Genomic DNA, 21,848 nt, shown 5'->3' with positions numbered 1-21,848 from the left:
TTTGATCAGGACTCTGATTTTTAATCCTAAACTGGTGAACTGCTTGACCTTCTACTTTTCTAAGAAATTGCTACTGATATAATCTATGAATAAAAAATATATAACCATGAATTGGGGAAAGAAATGCAATGTAAAAATACATAGTATTCACATTGATTTTTTTTTTTTAATTTAAAGATCTAAGAGACTATATGGAAAGCCAATGTCTCTTCCCACACTGTCACTGTCATGACACAAGTATTATACCATCCCTTCTCTTTAACAACTTAGTGTCTGTTTTAATGCAGGGACACACTTTTATGACAAGTTACCAACTGATGAAATTATACAGTGTTTTAAAATAAAAGTACAACTCTGTTTATGTTCTGCTGAACACAGATGACAAAATACTGTTTGCTGTAAATATGATGCTGGGGGAACATCTACATCTTTAGGAGAAAACACAGAAAATGCTCCAAACCACAATGTAACATAAATAAGAAGCAGCAGAACACGAGAAGGAAAGGGTCTGAAGTGCCCGAGCAGCTGAAGCCCCTCTCACACCCTCTGGCTTGGAATGGCAGCATTAAGCCAGGTCTAAAGATGTGGTTCTGCACTCTCACCAAAATCTGGCTGTTCCTACCTAGGAGGGTGAATTTGTGACACATGACAACCTGAAAACAAAGTTATTTCAGAATTAGTTCGCTTCAAAATCAAATTTCAAGGAAACCTTACTGAGGAACTTACTTTGCTGGTATATTTAGCAATATCTGCAGCCACATCAGCTGAAGCTGTTGCAATGGGCAGGTCTGTGTTTAGTGAGGAAGAAAGTGTACTTGCAGATCCAGAACTGGTTACCATAGAAATAGGCTGAGTGCTTGTGACTAAGGTTATAGTGGACGTGGAAGTGCTCTGGGTGATCTCTTTTTGCTGCACAGCTAAAAAAAAAAGAGAACATTGAGTGGATCAATCATGTAAGAAATCAGGAAAATAAATGGGCAAACTTCTAACTTTGATATCAAACTTAACTGTGTGCACATAACCATTTCAGACTTGCATTACTTATACAGTGGTGCCACCTAATGATTAATTATACAGTGCCCAGCCACAGAACTTGTACATAATTGCAAAGCTTGAAGGTAATAAAGCAAATGTAACTTTGAAACTTATGATTTCAGACTGGCCAGTGCAAAAGTCTCCCTCAGTTCTGTATTCCTCCCATCTTGGGTCTTTTCTATCCCACTTCCTTCTGAAGCCCCTCCCTAACTTCTCAATCTGGAAAGCTCCCTACTAATAGCACACATATAAGTTAGACTTCGACATTTCCCTATTATTAAGGTGTGAATGAAAGTATGATTCTATTAAAAATAAGACTTCACCAAGCTTCACATTTCTTTTTCCCCACTGAATATTTTCTGTATCAAATTTGTGCAGTCTGCAAGTAGGAAGATACCACTTCCTCAACCCTGCTTAAATGGCAGGCACAAAAGGGACCAGGGAAATGAGCCTCTGATAAACATCAGTATGTGAGCCATTACCTAAACCTCTCTTCTCTATGAAATCACCAGCATGCCAGTGGTTTTAGCAGAGGGGAGAATGTCTATTCATCAGGCACAGCAGTAAACATTTCAGTTTATTAACCTGAAATTACAAGGGAAGCTAATTTACATAAAGTTGCTGTTCTGTGAAGCAACAGCAGCATGGGCTTGTATTACCCTGTGCCTGCTATTAGTGAAACCTCAGGCAAAGGGGTGGTAAGAAAACAGTTGACAAAACAGTCTAAATTTCCAGGGCTGTTTGTTCAGTAAACTACCATCAAAGTCTTGTTAAACAACAGGGATTTCAAAGACAAACACAGCCTGGGTAATTTCATTGTTGTCAAATTATACTCTGAAAAACCATTCAGATCAGCTTCTTGTCAGATAAAACTGGAAGCAATTTGTACATACTGAGTGGTAAACATGCAAGTGGAACAGTTAATGGTTTTATCTTACAGTCCAGAATTTAATTCAGTTCACTCTTCCAAATCTCTGATGGCTAAGAATAGCAAAAAATATTTACACAGACACACACACAAGTTTTCTCTCATTAAATTAAAGAGACACAACTCTAAATACACACCAGAAAGAGCAGGTATGGTAAGTTGCTGTATTTTAAAGTCACTTATCAGAGTAGAACCACACTGTGAGATTTTGTTAATATGGAAAAACTCCTGGCTGGGCAGCCTTGGAGCACTGAGATCACTACTGGGGAATTAAGGCACCACAGGCACATTGGGTTAGAAAGTGTGTACCTTTAACTGCTTGTCTTGTCTGGTATCTTGTCCCTTGAGAGGACTGAGGCTGCTGTGACTGAGCCTGCTGGCTCTGCTGCTGTTGCTGCTGCCTCTGTACCTTCTGCATGTGCCATTTCTGAGAAGATGTCTGGAATTTATTGGAAGAATTCCACACCACCCGCTGCACAGCAGGGGCAGTTTCCTTGGGCAGCAAAGGCCTCTGTTTTTTCACAGGGCTCCCTGTGGCTGCAGATGGAGCACTGGCAGTGGAAGCAGCACTCGTGGTTGCTGTCACACCAGCTGGGGGGGTCTGGGCTGCAGAACGGGTGAGGACTGGAGTTTCTGGTAGAGGTTGAGTGCTTGCACTGGAGGAGGGTGGAGTTTTACCTACAACTAAACAAACATAAAATGTTACACCAGCTTTTCACGAACACATCTGATTTGTGGTTCTCCATCTTCTTTTTGGAAGAGCCATATATGCCTTCCAGTCTGCTTTGGAATTTATTTCCTCAAAAGTCGTTGATACACTACAAGTAAAGTCATTTCAGCCTAGTTGAAGTTGGTGGCACTTCAGATGCATCAGTAACTAAGCAAAGCAAAACAAAAAGTACAAAACCCAGAAAAACCAGCCTGACCTCCTCTGAATTTATGTAAGAGGTTAGCACTTGATAGGATGTTTCTGGGTTACCATTTACACCTGTTATCCCAACTTCTATTAGGAGAAAAATACATTCTAAAGTATCAATGACTGAACAGTAAGTGAAGGAATAGGGCACTAAAAACTTTCTGAACAATGGTGAACTGGCACTGACAACCAAATGCAGATGACACCAAGTTGGGTGGGAATGTTGATCTGCTTGAGGGTAGGAAGGTTCTGCAGAGAGATCCTGACAGACTGGACTGAGAGGCTGGGGACAACAGCATGAGGTTCAATAAGGTCAAGTGATGGGTCCTGTCCTTTTTTCACAGTCACAAAGAATGAAAAATCATTCCTGAAAATTGTTTTAGTACAGATTTTTATCTTAATGCAAAAATAAAGGTAACAATTCTGTCTTAGGTAACAGCCCTACAGAACAGGAGAAAAAAAAAAGGAAAGAATTTCATCCTACCATCTTGTTTGGGAGAAGGTTCTTTAGATTCTTTCTTGTTTTTCCTTCCTTCACGAGCACAATGATCATCTCCTAGATCGATGACAAGTTCACTCTCAGAATCAGAGTCCAGTCCTAGATGCACAGTTGGAGAGTCTGTTTCATCTTTACCTTTCAGTTTTTCTTTTGCAGGATGCTGTAAACTTTTTCCCTTTTCGGAAAATTCTTTTTCAGTGTCTGAAATGGACTTTTCCTTGACCGGTTCTTCCGTTTTCTCCACTTCTGGACTTGTGCTTTTAAGTTCCTCCTTGTCTTCATTCTGTGCTGGGGGCTTAGGTTTTTTTTTCAAGCTCAATGATTCTTTGTCACTTCTTGTACCTTCTTTGTCCTCACCATCTTCCTGATCATTCTTTGATTTCTGATCCTCATCACTATATTCGCTGTCACTGGTGTCAGATTTTTCAGAATCTTCAGAGTCACTGTGTTCTACTGCAGTATAAACAGCTTCAGATATTTCATTTATTCCTAATTGTGGGGAAGGAAAGTACATTCCATGCTGACATCAGACTGACTGAAATTACCAAAAAAAAAATACTCTATATGCTGGAACAAAGTGTACACATACCATTATCTTAACTCCTTAAGTCCTTAAGCTACAAACTTAGTGTCCTGTCTCAGTACCACAATGTGTAAGAATCAATCCCCACATACTCCAATTAATATTTGTATTTCATTCAATAGCCCTCCTTTCACTGCTTTTTTCCACCACCTGCAAGCTCTTTTGTTCAACTCAGGACCCAATGCTGGCAAATACAAAGAGGACTTATTTTTTTATCCACAAGAAACCACCTTAAAAATCACTAATACTATTTACCTGATGAGTTACTTACTTACTTACATCCTAATTTGTGGAGCTGACAGAATTTGGGTACAATTCTCCAATTTTTCAGTTTACAAAGCAAATAGTAAGACTATAATCCTGTCATGCTACCTACATGAGAATGGTACAAAAACAGATTAAAAGATGAAAGCTTGCTGACAAAAATCTGAAACATGAGGTCTCATTGTGTTTTAAACTAGTTCAGTGCACTCGCCTCAAAAATTTCACTTCTCATCTACTCTTCTTTTAACACATAAAATATTTAAGGTTTTACTAGTCCAAAATTTATTTTAACCCCCATTTCAGAATTTTTTTTCCAAGTGTATCCTTCAGATGCCCACTGTGTTCTTGAGGGACACACTTACCAAGTTGTGCTTTGCAGCTCTCTATTGTCTTGTCCAGGTTCAGCTGGAACCTGCTCCGGATCTGTCGTTTGGGGGAGATGAGCTGCACAGGAGTGCTCTGCTGCTGGACTGACTCACTCAGCTCTTTCAGATCCATCTCAGCTTTGCTACGGTCTGGAAAAAGAAACACAAACTGAGAAAAAAGATTTTACAAAAGGAACAGAGGTCACTGTCCAGATGAGGCAAATTTCACCGAGGATGATCTGAAATGTATTTTGCTTCTTCTAAAATTATGGGCTAAATAATAATTCTAAAATGACTTTACTAAAAACAACAGATTCTTCCTCTCTGACACAAAATGTGAGCATCAATTACATGGAGATTTTCTCCATCAATGTGAAATTATCAAGAAATCACCATTCAGGCCTGTAAGCTGTCTGACAGCACCCCTGCTTAACTACTGCTGTTATTTACTATTAGTAGTAGTATTTTCACAGAAAATTAAATAGAAACAAAAATCCTTACAGTCACCATTTAAACCCCAAAAGTTAAGTTGTGAGAATACATATAAAAATCGTTACACTGGATAGATTAATAAATTAAAGATAAAATAATAGGGTTTTCAATATATGTCAGCAAAATCTTGAGTTTTCATCTACAGGTAGAGAATTTTCACTCTGAAACACACACAACTGTCTCAAAGAGCACATACTAGAGGGCTAAAGCTAAAACTGTCTTAGTAACTAAGTTTCACATTTTTGCTTCAATTTTTCCATTTCAGAGACTGTATCCCTGTGGCATAGTCCTATCCTTGACTCTTTGCCAGGAGTGCTGACACTCCATCAGTGCTCAGGGCACTAAACCAGCTGGAGTTAGTTGGTGGAACAGGAAGGGCACATGAAGAAGGGGGAAGGAATGAAGAGAAGAATTACATTTGGCGAGTTTAACTCCTTGAACTGGCTCATGGTAGGATAAAAAGAGCCAGTGCCATATGCTGGGAAAGGCCAGAGGCCATGGAGAAGACAAAAGGTAACACTGGCACAACGTGCATTTGTGCTTTGTTTGAAGTTTCATTCCAGAGCAGTTAAAAGTGGCACAGTATTGCCTTATTTTACTTTAAAAAAATATATATATTTACAAGACATATTCTGTTGATGTACAAGTCAGTGACATAAATATGAAGGGCTGAGCCAATGATCCCTCTGACCAGACATCCTTTACAAGTTTGAATTGCAGGATCCCAGAGTCCTCCCAGCACTCTGCTCAAGACACAAAGAGTCTTTGTTTTCTGGACTTTCACTTCTGTTTTTGCAGAGAGAAACCATGTTCACATTACACAGGAAGTGAGACACAATAATTAAATCACAGAATCATTAGATTCACAGAAGAATCCAAGTCTGGCACAGCTGACACAAACGAAGAGGGGTTGCCATTTTCATTCCTATCACCAGAGTATATTTAGCAAAGGAAATTCCCCAAAGCTGAAAACATAACTGATACTCTACTTGAAAGCATTCAAGCAGTTCTTTTATGATATTGCTCATGGACCATAACATTTTACTCAAAATGTTATATGCTCCAGCTGATGTCTCCCACCTGTGGCTCAAACAACTGCAGCACTACAGATTTCCTGATGTTTTTCCAAACACAATGTCACCCCAGATGAGACAACAAACAGCTGCAGTGCAGCAGGAGAAATTAATTCTATGATTATGTCCACACAGACAGATTAACATGCTGAAAAACAGACTTGTGGGCTTGTATCTGGAATCAGAATATCTGTAAGGCAGTGAAGACATAATTCAGCATTTGAACTCAAGCCTTCCTGAAATATCTGGCCAACACTGAGGGGCAGAATCTTGTTTCTCTGGGTAATATCATGTGGAGATAAAAAGCAGCCAGAACTGAATCAGAATACTCACAGGAACAAAGCAAAGCTGAGGACAGAGTTACACCTGTTTGGCTTTCAAAACTATTTTACCAACTTAGTACTTACCTACTCCATCTTTCAAAATTCCGCAATCCCAAAATTTACTTCTAAGGAGTTTCAAGACATCAAGAAACATTGCTAATTGCCTTTATCCATCTATCTCCCTAGAGAGGGATGGTCAGTGAGGAGGTGATGTGAAGGCAGCAAGACCAAAGAAGCCCTAGTAAATCCCAAATCCCAAAGATCATAAGAAAACCTTGCCAGCAATTCACTTGAGAGACTGGTGGGTGAAGAGCAGCAATGTTCATGCAATTACAACCTTTAGAAACTTACCCACTGTTTAGAAACATTCATTTGTACAGTTCAGCAAAAAAACCCACGCATCCTTTAACTACTTCTTATCAACACAAAGTAACAATAACAGAAATTCCCTTTAATAAAACAAAACAAAACCACCACCCCCCCCCGAAAATTTGATGAAACAATAACTACAAATGTGCCTCATTTAAAGACCTTTGTTCATTTAAAGCCACATACCAGTCAGTTTGTTCATATTATGTTGCACTGACACCACCACAATTTGTTCAGCTATAAGAGTATTAGGTTTTCAAAGGTCAAGACTAACCAAGATTAAGATTCAGAATGCTTCCTGGAGTGGAGGTTCTTTCTTGCTTAGAAGAAATTGGTGTTGATGCTTGAGGAGAGAAAGGTTTGGGGCTGCCTGACAAGCTCCCTGCTTGCCCTGTTCTCGTTGGTGCTGGAGAAGCTGAAAAAGTAGAAAATTAATAAAGACAGATTTAAAACTAGAATACCTCCTAATCGTGACAATTCTTTCTGTATTTACTTCCACTCTCCATTTATTTTGATAATTACAACTATTTTCTGCTACTTAAATGCAGGGGTTTGGTCACTTTTCAAGATTATTCATTAATTCTCAACCTGACAGAGAAAACTGATGTTTCTTATCTGTGATACTGGAAGTTAAACACCTTTTTTTCTAAAATTTCTTCATAATCCAAGTCATAATGCAGCCTGTCTTTAAAAAGTACATGGAATAGAACTAGTGCATTACCAAAGTCCCATATCCCACTTTTTTTTTTTTTTTTTACCTGTATTTTTCTCAATAAAGTCCATGGATTCTTCACTGGCACTAAAATGACTGGAAGTTGCTTTTTTCTCTGCATCCTGTTCAACATCAGAGCCAGTGTGAACTGATGAGTTTGTACTCATTGGTGACCGTGGCATATCTGTCAGTGAAATCCTACGGCCTGTGCTGCTGCTCAGCATGGACTTGCTCATCAGAATCTTGGGTGATGCTGTCATATCAAAGTTCAGTTTGATTTTCTCTTGTTTGTCTGTCTTTGCAGTTCCAGCAGTTGGGTTTGCAGGGTCTAACAACATTTGGTATTGATTGTTGGGAGTATATGGTGTCCGGAAAGGTGCGTAATTAAATACTCCAAATTTTCTACGAATGTTATCAACATAAACCTCCATTTCTTGCATTGCACTATTGAAGATGCTTTTAGTCTTTTTCACAGAAAAAGGAATTTCTTTAGACATGAGGTAGCAATTATTTATTGGAACCCAGGCCCTATATATAAAACAGAAAAATAAAAGATAATATATTTCACACCGTGGATTGACATTGACATTGCACATACTCATTTATTTTAGCCTGATCATAAAGATATGCACACCTCAGATCATTTCAAAGAACCTACAGTTCTCCACAGCACACCACAGACACAGGAATGAACCTGCATACTCACCAGATTAATGTATGTACCAATCTTACAAACACGGCTCACATTCTACAGACATCATGTAAGGAACTAAAATTGTGTATGTTACATTATTACAGAGTTTGTTAGAGTCAAGGTTCAAAAGACAGGATACAAAAACTCTTAAGTGCACAAAATTACCACAGGAATTTTTTAAGCACTGGCAAAGGCATCCTCTGGTTAAACTCCCACCTGTCATGTTGGCCAAAGAAACGGGCATCGACTTGCCCGTCTTTATCCCTCAGTGCTTTAGCAGGCCAGAATGGAAAGCCTTTGAGTTTAGCCCAGACCAAAGGGTGGGGATTGCTCTAGAGGAAGAGGCAAAACACACAGTCAGAAAATGCAAGTAGTACTACCTTCAAATCTCATAATAAACATGATTTTTTTTTTTTTTTACTTGTATACATTACTTAGGTTCAGTAAAGATCCAACATGCTCAAGGCACTTGCCAAATACAAGACTCCATTTTACTACATACATATAAATCCTGAGAGGACAAAATGATAAAATTATGTTTAAAAAAAAACCAAAAAAACCACAAAAAAAACAAACAAAAAAACCCCAAACATAAAACCTTACATGTCTCAACTAAACTCAATGCAATTGCACTTCTTTATTTGTTTATTTTTGATTAGTCCCCTCCAAACGTGTAAGTTAGGCTAGGGTCAATCTTTGAAATGCTCTTAATTTTCATGTAAGTCTGTGTCCTGGCAGAGCATGAGACATTGAAGAGTCCCTGACTTCAGGTAAGCACTACTTAGCAACAACCAAAACATCAGTGTGTTATCAACCTTATTCTCATACTAAATCCAAAACAGCACTGTGCCAGCTACTAAGGAGAAAATGAACTCTATTCCAGCTGAAACCAGGATAGTCCAAGAAAGAACTTGATGGATTATACACTTCTATTAAACAGAAAAGAGGTCACAGAAGAAAAATTGAGTCTAAATTCTCACACACCTGCAGAAAGAGACACTCACACCTCAGAAACCCTCCCGGAGTGCTGGCACCATGGGCAAGCACAAATGACACAGGAGCAATTATCTTATATTTGAGGACAGATAACTTGAGTACTGAACTGGCTGCTTACACCCTTTACAGTTATTTGTGATGGAACCAATCCTTTTGTGAAAACATCTTGAGACAGTCTGACTCCACAACGAACACGCTACACAAGTACGAGCTATTTGGTGAACTACAGCAGCTTCCCTCGACTCAGTAACCACCACAGGTTTAAAACAAAGAGGGGATAACAGCAACAGTGAAATGAGAACTACTGGCTCATTGTAGCAGCCAGACTACCATAATCCTCAACTTACACAAGGCTCACAAAACCAATTCTCTCGTTTTTGGCAAGCAGCTAAATAACATTCCGGACAAACTTCGATTTCATTCATCTGAAAACAAAAAACAAAGTTATTGGAGAGATTAAAGAGAGTCCCAAGTACTATTATGTTAGCCTGTCTAGTTTGCTAGCACCATTTTTCCACAAATTTCTGGGTATAAATCCCCATTTCCCAAGAAGGCCAATGGCACCTGGCTTGTACCAGCAGCATTGTGGCCAGCAGGACCAGGGCACTGCCCCTGCCCCTGTGCTGGGCACTGCTGAAGCATCTCAAATCCTGTCTTTGTGCAGAATCCATATATCCACTGTCTTCTCTTCCCTCCCCTCCCCTTCCCAGAATTTTTAATTATAAATAGTGAATATCCTAATGGAAGACACATTAGTAATGCTCTTGCCAGACACCATTCTCTGGGCCATGGATAAGAAAGCCTAAAAAATTATGGTTCTGCAATACACACATAAGAAAACATATATTATTTCACTCAAGAATACATGAGATTGAACACTTTAAAAACACAGAACAGTTAATTGAGGCACTCATACCTCATGCTCACAGATTTTGATGATGACTTTTGCTGTCTGTGTCAATTTGTGATTTCCTGAGGAAACAATAAAATGCTTTAACCAAGAAAATTGTTATGCTAGCATTATGATAAAATCAACATTTTTCAGATTTAAAAGTCAGTGATAAAACCAAAAGAGAACATCTAAAAATGATGTAAAACCCTATGTATAAACTACACGCTTGCAAAAGCAGGACAGGAGCACTTCTCTTCTCAACGGAACATTGTAATAATCTTTAAATGCTCCTTTTGGAAGCCTACTGCAGCCTTCCCCTCACCAAGGCACTCTTTCAGTGAGGGATGTGCTGTATGATCTTCTCAGTTAGGTCTTAATTAAGTGCTGCTCAATGCAAAATGCTACAGCAACTTGGGAGTTGGAACCAGGTGATCTTTAAGGTCTGTTCCTACCCAAACCATCCAATGATTCTATGGACCCAAACCATCTATGATTTTAACTTATGTGATTTTTTTTTTCCTAAGGTGGAATGAGAAAGTAACAGCACAGGTTATATTTAGCCCTACAGTTTTATGTATGCCAATTGTTCAAAAAAAAATCTGTTATGTTTAGGCATTCTGTTCATTAACAAAGATACTTTCAGCACTTACCAACTAGAAGTCTACAAATGGCTCCACAACTTTAACTATTTAAAAGTTTCATATTTGAGGACATAAGTACACATCAATACTTACCCCCATTGTAAATAATGCAGTTGTGCAAAATCCATTTGGCATCAGCCAAAAATGCTTCAGTGCAACCGTACATTTTCTTTTTAACATTCTGTAAAGAAGAAATTAAGAATGTATCAGGAAACAGAAATGAGTAAAAAGTGACAGCTTCTTCCTCAACACTGTTTCCTATCAGTTATACAATTAATAAAACTGACTCCTGGAACTGTTCAAGCCAGGCTGGACAATGCAAGTCCCATTATTCACCTCTGGACTGTTTCTTTTTTCTTCTACACCTCAGTGCAGTGGAGATCACAATATTTGTTGAATGATCAGTAAAATGAGTCTGGAATGACCCCTGGATATACACCAAATGGTCCCAGATTAATGAACCAGTGACCCATAAACAGCTTACAAACATGATGATAGAATGCAAACCCTGGTTAAAGAAGTCTCTCCTGGAGATCATTCCTGGAATTAGATGAATTTAACTGGAGGAAGTCAGCAGTGTAACCTTGTCTTTTTCATACTGTTTTTCCTGAGCATTTGTTACTAGTTCAGACAAAACAGTGAACGTACTGAGTTGGCATATGATTTAGCTGCAACTGAATTGACTTTTATAGTAACAAAAAAACTCAAAAATTATTTCAAGCAACTTCTCTCCCCCGCCACTGAACACTTCAGAAATGTTACAGAGAGCAATCAAAGCCAAAGAACCTTCCTCTGTTAGCTTCATACAAACCTTCTCTAATGTACAAAGGTCCATTGGATGAAAGATATATTCTGCATAATCTGGGTGTTGATCCAGTGAAACTGGCTTTTGAAATGGCTCTGTCTGTTAGGGGAAATAATAAACCACACTGCTTACTAATAGGAAACAGTTACAGCAATGACACAATACTCACTCATTTTCTAACACTGTTTCCAACTGTGTTATCAGAGAAAATCCTTCAAAGGTAATCATAAAATGTTGTGAGGAAGTAAATTATTAGCAGAACAACAGGAACTAAAAGGTCTCATTTGACTGATTTTTCATATGCTGGACACAATGAATTGCAAAAATTAGAGGTTTCATAAAAGGTACTGTTATGATTTGCAGTCAGGGTTTTTTTGTGTGGAGTATTAGATGAGGCTCAGCAGAGCATTTTTAGAAGAATAAAGACACTAAATTTGCAATTCACAAGACTCAGAAATATTTTTCTCCTGACTCTCATTAGAATCACAACTTTCAAAACAATGATGGCTTGGTAATGCAAACACAACTGAACTTTTTTCAGAGGGACTCCACAATGTGGAGGGACTGCAATTCTTGGACCAAACCAATTAAAGGACTTGGTACCAACACAACAGGTTACTAGTAAAATGCCTGAAGGGCAAAACATCTCAAAAGCATTCATTAGACATTAGCTTTCTAACCACATTTCCCAAACACTTTGCGAATTCAATATAAACAAACAACTGACACTTTGCTACTGAAAAGCTGCACTTAAAGCTTCTAAGGGCTCCATCTGATAGTATTTAGCACTCCAGAGTGACAGGATTTGAAGAGCCAAAATCTGTCAGTACCCAGAGTAAGAAATTGTCACTATTGTTCTGCTTAATACTTGCCACAGAGAGTAAGAGCTGCAGAGAGCCCATGATTCTGCACCTACGGTTTTCCCAACATACTCTATAGTTATTACAACCCTGCAGGCACAGAGACACCCTCTCTGCTCCTCTACCTTACATACAGGGGAGCAACAGGAGTTAAGATAACTCATCACATCATATTTTGATTAACTGTTATCTTCATACATGTGAGAACCAGGCACAGCCTGCGTGGCAAAGAACAAGTGACAAGAATTGTTAAAACTTAGAAGCAACAATGAGTGACTGGAATAGCTGAAACTTGGAGGCTTGGTGATTTTCAGGAGTCTGAGACAGATGCATGGAGATAGGTACAAGCTGGAGGAAATCCAGTTTTACCTCCATGATTCAGAAGACAGCAGCATGAAAGTTAATGGCACAGGTTTCCAGTACACTGAAGAAAATTTCTTCAACATTTTAGAACTATATGATACAACTAACTTGTGTGGCAAGAACCGTTTCTACTAACAGATAGAAGCTATGTTTGCAACAGGTATAATCACTAATATAAGAGTCTGGGCCTAGGGCTCCTGTCCATACAACTGTATTGGTAAGAGACTGTGTCTCCTCATTCCCCTTGTATCTCTGAGACATCACTGTCCACTTTCAGAGAGAGAAACCACTTTCCACTGGAAAACCACACTGTATTTTCACTGCACCTACTGAAAATACATCCAGAAGTTACACCAAAAACTGCATTTTAAATGCACTCCAAAACAGTCTCTAGAAGCCAAGCTAATCTGCCTGTGCAGGGCAGGTGGCAGGCACCACAGAAGCTGTCACACACAATCTGATAAACTAAACTAGGTTCATCATCCACTAAAGGAAGCAAAACCCAGGATTACAACAAACAGATGACCCAAATATTTAAAGAAAAAACAACGAAAATTTCCTTACCCCTGGCTGTTTCATTTTCTGTAGTGCAAACTTCAGTAGATATGATAGCTGTTCGATGGTGAGCATTGTCATTGCTTTACTCTGTGTTTCTATGCATTCTGCCACTGTGATTTTCTACAGATTCAGATTAAAAAAAAAATTTTGTCAGCAAATATTTCTAGGTAAATCCTCCTCCACTGAAACATTCTAGTATTCAAATGGAATATAATAGGTGTTCAATACCAAAAAAAGCCCTTTCTCATGATGCAGTGTAAGTACTTCAGATGCTTATTTTACTTGGTTTTTGTTCTCAGTATGTTCATTTAAAAAAAAAAAAAAAGAGGAAAAGAAAAAAAAGGAAAAGACCAGAAAATTATCATCTTCAAGATCACACAAAGTGAATGTGTGAATACATAAAATTCCCAAATACAATGTGAGTTCACAGCAATGTGAACAAGTGAGAAGGTCACCTGGGCTCTAATATAATAAGTGATCAAAAAAAAATGCAATAAACAAATTTGCTTTCATTATAGATACTTGGATGCTAAGTATCCTCTCCCCAGAAATCTTTGGAGAGGAATGATTAAATTCTTCCTCAGCCCTGCAGAAAAAAATTGTAATAAAATACCCACTTGTTTATGGGTATTTTTTTATACAGGCCATCCTATGCCTTTCTTGAAATTTGGGGAGGGTTAGAGGGACAAAGTTCATCCTGCTGCCTTCCACAAATTTTGTCAAGTCTTATAAGAAACTTGTTCGATTAAAAGCTACATTTTAAAATTAACTGATGAAGCTGTAAGGTTGAGTGGTGACACAAACCTGCTATCTAATCAAGGCATTTTTTTCTGCACTGTTGAAAAGCTGATCAGCCCACTAGGAGAAGCACAAGTTAAACTAGTGGAAAACTGCAGAATGTTTTCAGAATTAGTGGTGCCTGACGAAGAGATCACTCTTTGAAATGGTGCTTTTCTAGAGCTGGAAACACAAAGGAAGTTGAAGACTGGCACCCAGGGAGAACAAGTGGTGAAGCAGAGCCACAGATGGCTCCTCTCCTGTACAAATTTTTCTGGTCCCTTTACCAAGAGGCGACACAGGAATAAACCAGCGACGTTTCAGAACACAGAAAAAGCCGCTTAAATCTCTCCAAAACAAGCAAGAAACGCAGTCCTTCCATCCAACTAACCTCACATTCGGGGCAAAACCAATCCCCCTCTGGCTCGGCTGTCAGTTTCAGACACTTAGCATGATAAACCCGAGGGCAGAGCTCGCAGCAGAGGACTTGGCCTTCCCGATGACAAACCCAGCAATAGAAATCATTCCGTCCATCCTGCGGTACAACATCAACAGGGTCTGTGGTGAGTGGCTGCTTCATATAGTAAAACGGACCATGTCTTAGTTCTGACTGAAATGTAGGCAAGAAAAACAGGTTTGGTTTCAAAACAAATTTGCATTTTTTTTTTCAAATCGTCATAGTCATCATATATATATATAAGCAAACAGCAATTAACAGAGTTTGATTAACATGTATGCAAGCACAGTATCTTAGTCATTGCACAAAATCATTCATAAAGAAGTTTATTTCTTATTGAGATGTCGAATGACAGTTTGCACTCAAGACCAGAAACAAATTTTTTGTGGCAAGTGAGGGCATCGAGTGCAAGACATGCAATCCAACAAGAGAGAGCAGACACTTTAAGCTTCAAGAAAGAAGTATTGCTACAGAAGCCATTAGCTCTTCTGAACTCAGAATTCCATGGGGCTGTGCAAGCTAAATACTGAGATATTTAGTGGTGGCTAAACCTGGGACAACTGAAGAAGTTAGTCCTGAAACAAGGAGTAGAACACCATGCAAGTCTGGGCTAGGTTGCAGCAGTTCACAGCTTTGCACCATGAAGCAAGCCAGTGCCAATTCTGATTAATAAGGCAAACTGTAGAGAAGGATGACAAAGGAGCAAATTCACATCCTGAGCAGCCACCTCCGCTACAGGAGCAGGAACACTGGGAGAGATTTCATTCATCCTCTAAATGCGTATGAAAATTTGAGACTCACAATCTCCATTGGTTTGCCTGCCCTAGAAAACAGTGTTAAATTTGTAACCTGCATGAACTGCTCTTCCACTTGAGCCCAACTGCTCAAAGACGACACAGCACAAGAAGTGAAGAGCCTGGGAGGGCTTAAGTGGGTCCACAGATACCTAAAGTTTGTTATATCAGCTTTGAAGAGCTGCTAACATGTATTGGGAAACTACATTCTATTTATTAATGACAAGGGAACTTCAATTCTCTGGTATTAATTACAGGGGTGGTTTGCTGAGGAGGGCACAGGGGGAAACAATCTTGAGATTTTAGGCAGTTTGTCTGATGTAAAACTGCTTGCTCATAACATCACTCAAGCATCCAAATGCTTGTGGTCTGCAAAACCATTTTGTTTGGTTCTCAGGTCATTTTGCATGGGTCCTACATTTACACATCTGGAAGTTCTGAGATCCCTGTGTAATTCTCCACCTTTGGGGCATGCTGTACAAAATCAGTCACATGGGGCAAATGTCACCAAACACAACCCACATTCTACTTCAAACCATAATATTTTTAAATATCTGAAGTTAGAAAGGATGAGATCTAATTATTTGCATGAATAAAGGACCTTTAAGGTAGAAGTGTTATATCTCAAAAAATACCCAGAAGAGGTATCATCTGCAATTATCTAACATTGTATAATATTTTAGGTAAAGAAAGGATGTTACCCATAAACATTCCGGCATCTAAAATTTCACATGAATTTCTTTCAGTTTTGGTGGTTTTCATTTTCTATTCTACAGATGATAAAGCCTCAAAAGACACTTTGTTCCCACCACAGAAATGGGCAAAATGATACTTCTGTACTTTCTATATATATATATATTTAATTCTATAATATGACAAGACTTTCAGAAGGAAGGTTCTATGAGACCTTGAGGAATAAGTGGGACAGCATAAGGGTTTAACTCCATTTCAGGGTATTGCTACTACAATCATTCAAACAGATACAAAGGCATCAGGAAACACAGAGTGAGGAAAGGAAAGTTGTGATTTCCAGTGCAGAAACATGTTCTGTTTGCAGCTTTATGCACCACAGCTGTGAGACCAAAATCTCAATCTTGTATACATGGAGATGCAGCTATGGGGAATTTCCTTCACTGCAGACAAAGGAAATCACCAGAAGAATTTAATACATATTCTGACTTGGAAGTAGATATAAGTAGTATGTGCACACTTTGCAAGATTCAAAGACTCAGCTTTAAGAAAAACATAAAACCTGTGAAACTATCCCACAGAAATCGGCTCAGAACATCCAAACTGAAGAGAAGTCCATTTTGGCTGAAGCATGAGAAGAATTAGTTTTCTGTTCAAGGATGCTTATACCATTTAGACATCTATCTCCTTATTTTGCCTAAGCCAAGTTTAAGAAACAAAACAAAAAAAAGGTTCAGAGACTCAAAAGAGACCCAAAGAACAAAACTTAAGGACTGAAAATGAGTGATTCAACTGCATCAAAAGACCTTTTCACTTGTAATGTTTTAAGAGTTAAATTTTTAACAGTTGGCAAAGTTCAACCTCAAATAGGTGGTAGCTTGTTTTAAAGTCTTTATTAAAGTTATTAAGACCTGTAGAATGACACAGAAAACTGAAGAAAAAAACAACGGTATCATAGTGCTGTTTTGGGGAGAAAAAGATCACTATTTATATTCAGTTTAAATGAATACTGCAGCTAGGAGTAAAACAAGCTGACAACTTCAATCACATTGTAACTGATCAAAGTGCTAAAAGTTTCTGGTTTTTAACCTGTCTTAGCTACATTCTACAATTCCATAATTCTTTGCCTGTATTTCAGCACTTTAAATGCCTGTTGGCACCATTCTGTAGATCTGTTACTGCATCCACAACAAAATACAAAGCTTCATGCAACTGTAACTTCAGCAATGGTATCCTGGAATACTCAAATATTACAAAGCACTCTGTAATGCAGAATATTAAGTTGGAGGTTTCCAGGGATGTTGTGGTACCTCAAAACAGATTTATCAGCCAATGAGAACCACAGCTACCAGCTACATTATACTTGAAACTTAACCTGAGAGCAAAACTAGTACCTGTATGCTTCACTCACATCTGCTCAGCAGTAAAAGGATCTCTAACAACTGCCACCACACAGAGTAGAATTTACACCTACTTTAAACACAACAATCTTCAGGCCCACTTCAAATTTGACATGCAAGACAATATTAAAAACAACTTGTGAAAGCTGAACAAAACTCAACAGATTATATTTTCTTGCTAACTTGTAATAAACACAGCAAAATAAGCAAGTCTGATTGGTTTTCTTCATTATTTATTCTATCCTGTACATTGCGGGTCTGAGATACCTGGAAAACAGAAAAGGATTTACCGAGGGGAATGTATCACGTTCAACAACTGCAACTGTGTTTTCACATGTATTTCTAAATGCAGGAAGAAAAAGTGGAAATTAACACCCTAGGATTCAATTCCACTGTTTGTAAAATTATCTCTACACTGCACAGTTAGAAGCTCAGACTTCAGTGGGGCAACATCTCCCCAGAAAACTTCCAGGATGTAGAGGAATAAATCCAGCCTGAAGTGAAGCTCAGCAAAAGCCAAACTGACCCCAGTGCACTACTGCAAGCAGATCTCCACATGCTACTGTCACACCTCCCAGTTATCCTGAAATAAAATATGATTGACACTGGTTTTTAAGGCCTGATTTATTCACAGGCATTGCTGCAGGACAACTGCAGTGATTAGGAATTTCATTTTCTTTCTTCACCAGTGCAATTGTACCAAGGTAATATCTAATGTGGATGTTGTTATGCCAGGAAAAAGTGCTTTAAATGCTCACAACTTAATCCCGTGTTCATATGATCCTGGCAAAACAAAAAACAGTGACACACAAAAGAACTTGGAAAAATACACAGGTATGTCATTATTACATTAGACATGAAATAATTTCAGTAAGGCTGAAGACTGCTTTCATGAAATCTCCTCTAAGATCATGCAGGTGCTTTACAGCATTTGCCATTCAATACATATAATTCTTGCACATGCATCATACAATGGATCAGAAATTGTCAGTGTCTTCCAGAGTCGAGTTCTTCCAAGAACTACAACAAATGCCATCAGTTCAGGATTCAGAAGTCACTAAAAATGAGGTTTCAAGCATGAAGGCTTAAAAGTCAGTGTGACCCATTGATTCAACTCCCATTGGCAGGAGTGTACGTTGCCCAGAAGTTTTAAGGAAGGGGAGGGAATCTGCAGAATACCAAGGATGGAGCTGACTTTTGTTAATAATTCGCAGTAGGATGGGACTGAAAGCAGATGAGGAACTTCCACTGACATTATGAGATCTTTCTCATCTTAGATATCACACCACTGAGCATTTCCTTTTAACGGTTTTAATTAATAACAGCTGTTGTTTATTTTAATTGTTTTTACATTTCTTCATAATAATTCTGTTCAAAATTACATTTATTGATTATATATCTTATTAGCTTTGTGAAATCAATAAGCAGGACACAGGTTGTCTTTCTCAACAACAATAAAAGAGCATTCAAACCCAAATGATAATGCCAATTCCTACCCCCACTGCAGTCACAAATTAATAACCACTTCTTAAGAGTACAAGAATGGAGCTTCCTAAAGAGGATTGAGCTCCTGATCAGCTGTCTCTACATCCTTTACTGTTTCATATTCTAGCATTAAAAAACCATGACTTCTCTTACCTGCTCTTTATTATTACTGTTCAATAGACCAGGTTTCTTTTTCTTTTTTATAGGACTTGTTGATGCATCTTGTGGTGAGTGGCCATTAGAGGAATGTGGAGGGCTGGGAAATTTCCTTTTTTGTGCTGTGCGTTCAGCAGAGCCAGGATCTGGAACAGATACAAACAACATAGTTGAAGACTGCAGAATAATGAAAAACACTCCAACAAGGTTATGGTTTGTCATCCACACCGTGCAAAGATTTTAAATTCATCTTTTTAAAGTAAGAACTTGCAACTTTATTCTCTCAGAACAAAATTAAAATGATTTCTAATGAATCAGCTCAATTATAAAGAACTTACTGATATTTTTCAAAAGAAACAAGTGTGTAAGGAGCTGTAAAGGACAATCATAGAACAGTGACATGATTTGGACAAAATAGAAGTGAAAGTTCATCAGAGTTGGTTTGACATGTTTAGTTTTTCCCTAAGCTTTTAATGCATGCAACAAACAGAACCTTAGTTAAAACCACAAGGATCAGAAGTCATCAATATCACAGAAAAATAACTGAACCATCCCCAAAACACAGAACTGCACAGGAAAACAAAAAAACTCAAAACTGTGGGTTTGGCCACTTTCTGCACAATTTTATGGAAAATAAGGAGCTACCTGGTGACTTCTAATTGACCAACAGCTTGGCAACTTGTGTTAAGGTAACGTTTAAGGAAACCATGAATAAATATGAAAAATATATTAAAATATAGATTTGAAGATTATATAACTGAAAGAGGGAAAATAAAGGTAGTAGCATTTGCCCATCCTGAGTTTCGTGAATCTATAACAGCTGCACCAGGCTAACAACACAGGTCATTTCAACAATTTTAGGAACAGTGTCTGCCACTAGTTCTGTAGGCACAGCTACTTCAGCAGTGCTGCCCAGCAGAAATGTTGTGTCAACTCTCAGGGAAACTTTTATGTTGACATAAGTTACAAACCTTTGGCAAAACATAGTTAGGCTGGTTTAAATAAACAAACAAAAAGTTTTCATGTTTTGACTATTTTTCCTTCCCACACACCCCTCCCCTTTCACGCCTGTAGGCAGCATTTAGGACCAGTTATCTCCTGACATGCCCAGGCTGGATTCAATGCAATGTGTCTGAGGCCATGACTGTTACTGGATCTGTTTTGATTCAAGCAAATCTGCATTTAGCCCAAAATTTGGATTGATTTGACATTACAGAGAACTGCCAGATAAGGTATGTCACCTCTGTGTGTGAAAAGTAGAGTGTCTGCTTCCTCCCCTCCTTGAGCAATTATGACAGTAAAAATTCTAACACAGTACAACTCTGCTGTCAGGAGACTCAGTGGGTTTGTCAGTTTAGCTGATTATGCACAGAAGGTGGCAGAAGAACTCCTTGGGCTGGGATATGCTTCACATATCCCAAGGGAGCTTCGCCAACCCAGCTATGCTGGAAGAAACACTGCAGCATCAGTGTCAGCTAAACCAAAGCCCACAACTAAACCAAAGTGATCAAACCTAAAACCAAAAAAAGCTCTGAGTTCTATTTCTTTTTCATGAAAGTAGAACAGAGCTTATTCAGCATGGGAACTGTTTGCACTCAGTGATCTGCAAAACCAGCATCACACCGTATCTTTTCTCATCTTCCTGTCACCACATTAAGTCTTTGTTTCTTTATTATAAATTGCAGTTCCCAACAGAGTCTTTCCACACGTTACTAAAGACAGTCATAAGAAAACTTCTCTCACTGTGAAGTGCTGATCATGCCTTACTCTTGTTTTCTCAGTGCAGGGAGATGTGAGAATTGTCTCTCTCTACATCCCCAAAGGACTTGCAAGGATGTCTGAGCCAGAGTTTCTCACCAGCAAATAAAGCCATCACTGTAACTCCCTCAAGAGACTCAGCTGTTATTCCAAGACTGCACCTATGCAGGGACAGCTTAAACCAGGGGGGTAAAAGGACAGCATAGTTTTCTGCCCTTTGGTTTCTATTTCTTACTTCCAGGCACAAAATTGCCACCAGTGAAGCACAACAGTTTCCTTTCAGCTCCTGAGCCTCAGATTGTGGGGATTACAAAGAAGGTGACTGTGACTCCACACATTGTGACTCAGCTTTAAGTATGAAAATCAGCTGTAAAGTTCCTGCCCCCCATGATGTAATGCTTTTCACTTTTAAATGTTGTTTTTTCCTAAATTAACTGATTGGGGGTCAGGAAAAGGGTTAAACTGGTATTAGCTAAACCAGAACTGAATTACAATTCAGTCACAGTCAAACCCAAACCACACCTCAGCAGAGAAGGCGCTGATTCAATACTGACCCTATGAAATGATCACACAAAGACACTTGTTTAAGTGATTTGAAAATCGACTTTAAGTAATGTAATTCTCTTCCATAGTTCAAGAAGCCTGAGCACACAAGGGATTTTCAAATAAACCAGTGGTGACTCATAGACAACATACAAAAACTGACCTGAAACACACTTCCTTTTTTTCTTTTTTCAACTGGAAGTCATTTTCTTGAGGCAATGTAAAATGTAACTGGAAAAATTAAGGAATAGACAGGAAAACAGCAATGCACAGGCATCTTCTTTCAGATTTAGCTGTGCTACTGGAACAGACCAGTTTCATTAACTATCACAGCGTGTTACCAATCTCCCAATCTGTGAGGGACCTAATAACATGAACAACCTTTTAATTCATTTTAAGTAACAAAAGAATGGTAGCACC

At 38.6% G+C, this 21,848-nt stretch overlaps 1 protein-coding gene across 5 annotated transcripts in view; it reads right to left on the bottom strand.

Moving 5' to 3' along the window:
• ZMYND8 (zinc finger MYND-type containing 8) overlaps positions 1–21,848 on the bottom strand; it is a 47,820-nt gene that overhangs the window by 7,879 nt on the left and 18,093 nt on the right. For 3 of the 5 annotated variants that reach the window (XR_003528201.1, XM_027646416.1, XM_027646419.1), the window contains exons 3-16: positions 19,125–19,273; positions 14,537–14,755; positions 13,375–13,488; positions 11,594–11,686; positions 10,876–10,963; positions 10,166–10,221; positions 9,597–9,674; positions 8,470–8,585; positions 7,606–8,087; positions 7,122–7,262; positions 4,588–4,740; positions 3,364–3,867; positions 2,273–2,647; positions 727–917 (exon numbers count right to left, since the gene is read on the bottom strand). Coding sequence is in view for 4 of the 5 variants with exons in the window: in XM_027646416.1 (XP_027502217.1) it covers positions 727–917; positions 2,273–2,647; positions 3,364–3,867; positions 4,588–4,740; positions 7,122–7,262; positions 7,606–8,087; positions 8,470–8,585; positions 9,597–9,674; positions 10,166–10,221; positions 10,876–10,963; positions 11,594–11,686; positions 13,375–13,488; positions 14,537–14,755; positions 19,125–19,273 (2,759 nt within the window). In the remaining variant the exon portion in view is untranslated. The remainder of the gene's footprint in view (positions 1–726; positions 918–2,272; positions 2,648–3,363; positions 3,868–4,587; positions 4,741–7,121; positions 7,263–7,605; positions 8,088–8,469; positions 8,586–9,596; positions 9,675–10,165; positions 10,222–10,875; positions 10,964–11,593; positions 11,687–13,374; positions 13,489–14,536; positions 14,756–19,124; positions 19,274–21,848) is intronic. The other 2 variants (XM_027646417.1, XM_027646418.1) reach the window with 1 other exon arrangement.

The sequence above is a fragment of the Corapipo altera genome, unplaced genomic scaffold (assembly GCF_003945725.1).
Source record: "Corapipo altera isolate COAL_440 unplaced genomic scaffold, ASM394572v1 64, whole genome shotgun sequence".
Lineage (NCBI taxonomy): Eukaryota > Metazoa > Chordata > Aves > Passeriformes > Pipridae > Corapipo > Corapipo altera.
Note: the sequence above shows the minus strand (reverse complement) of the source record. Positions and strands in the feature narration are given on the sequence as shown.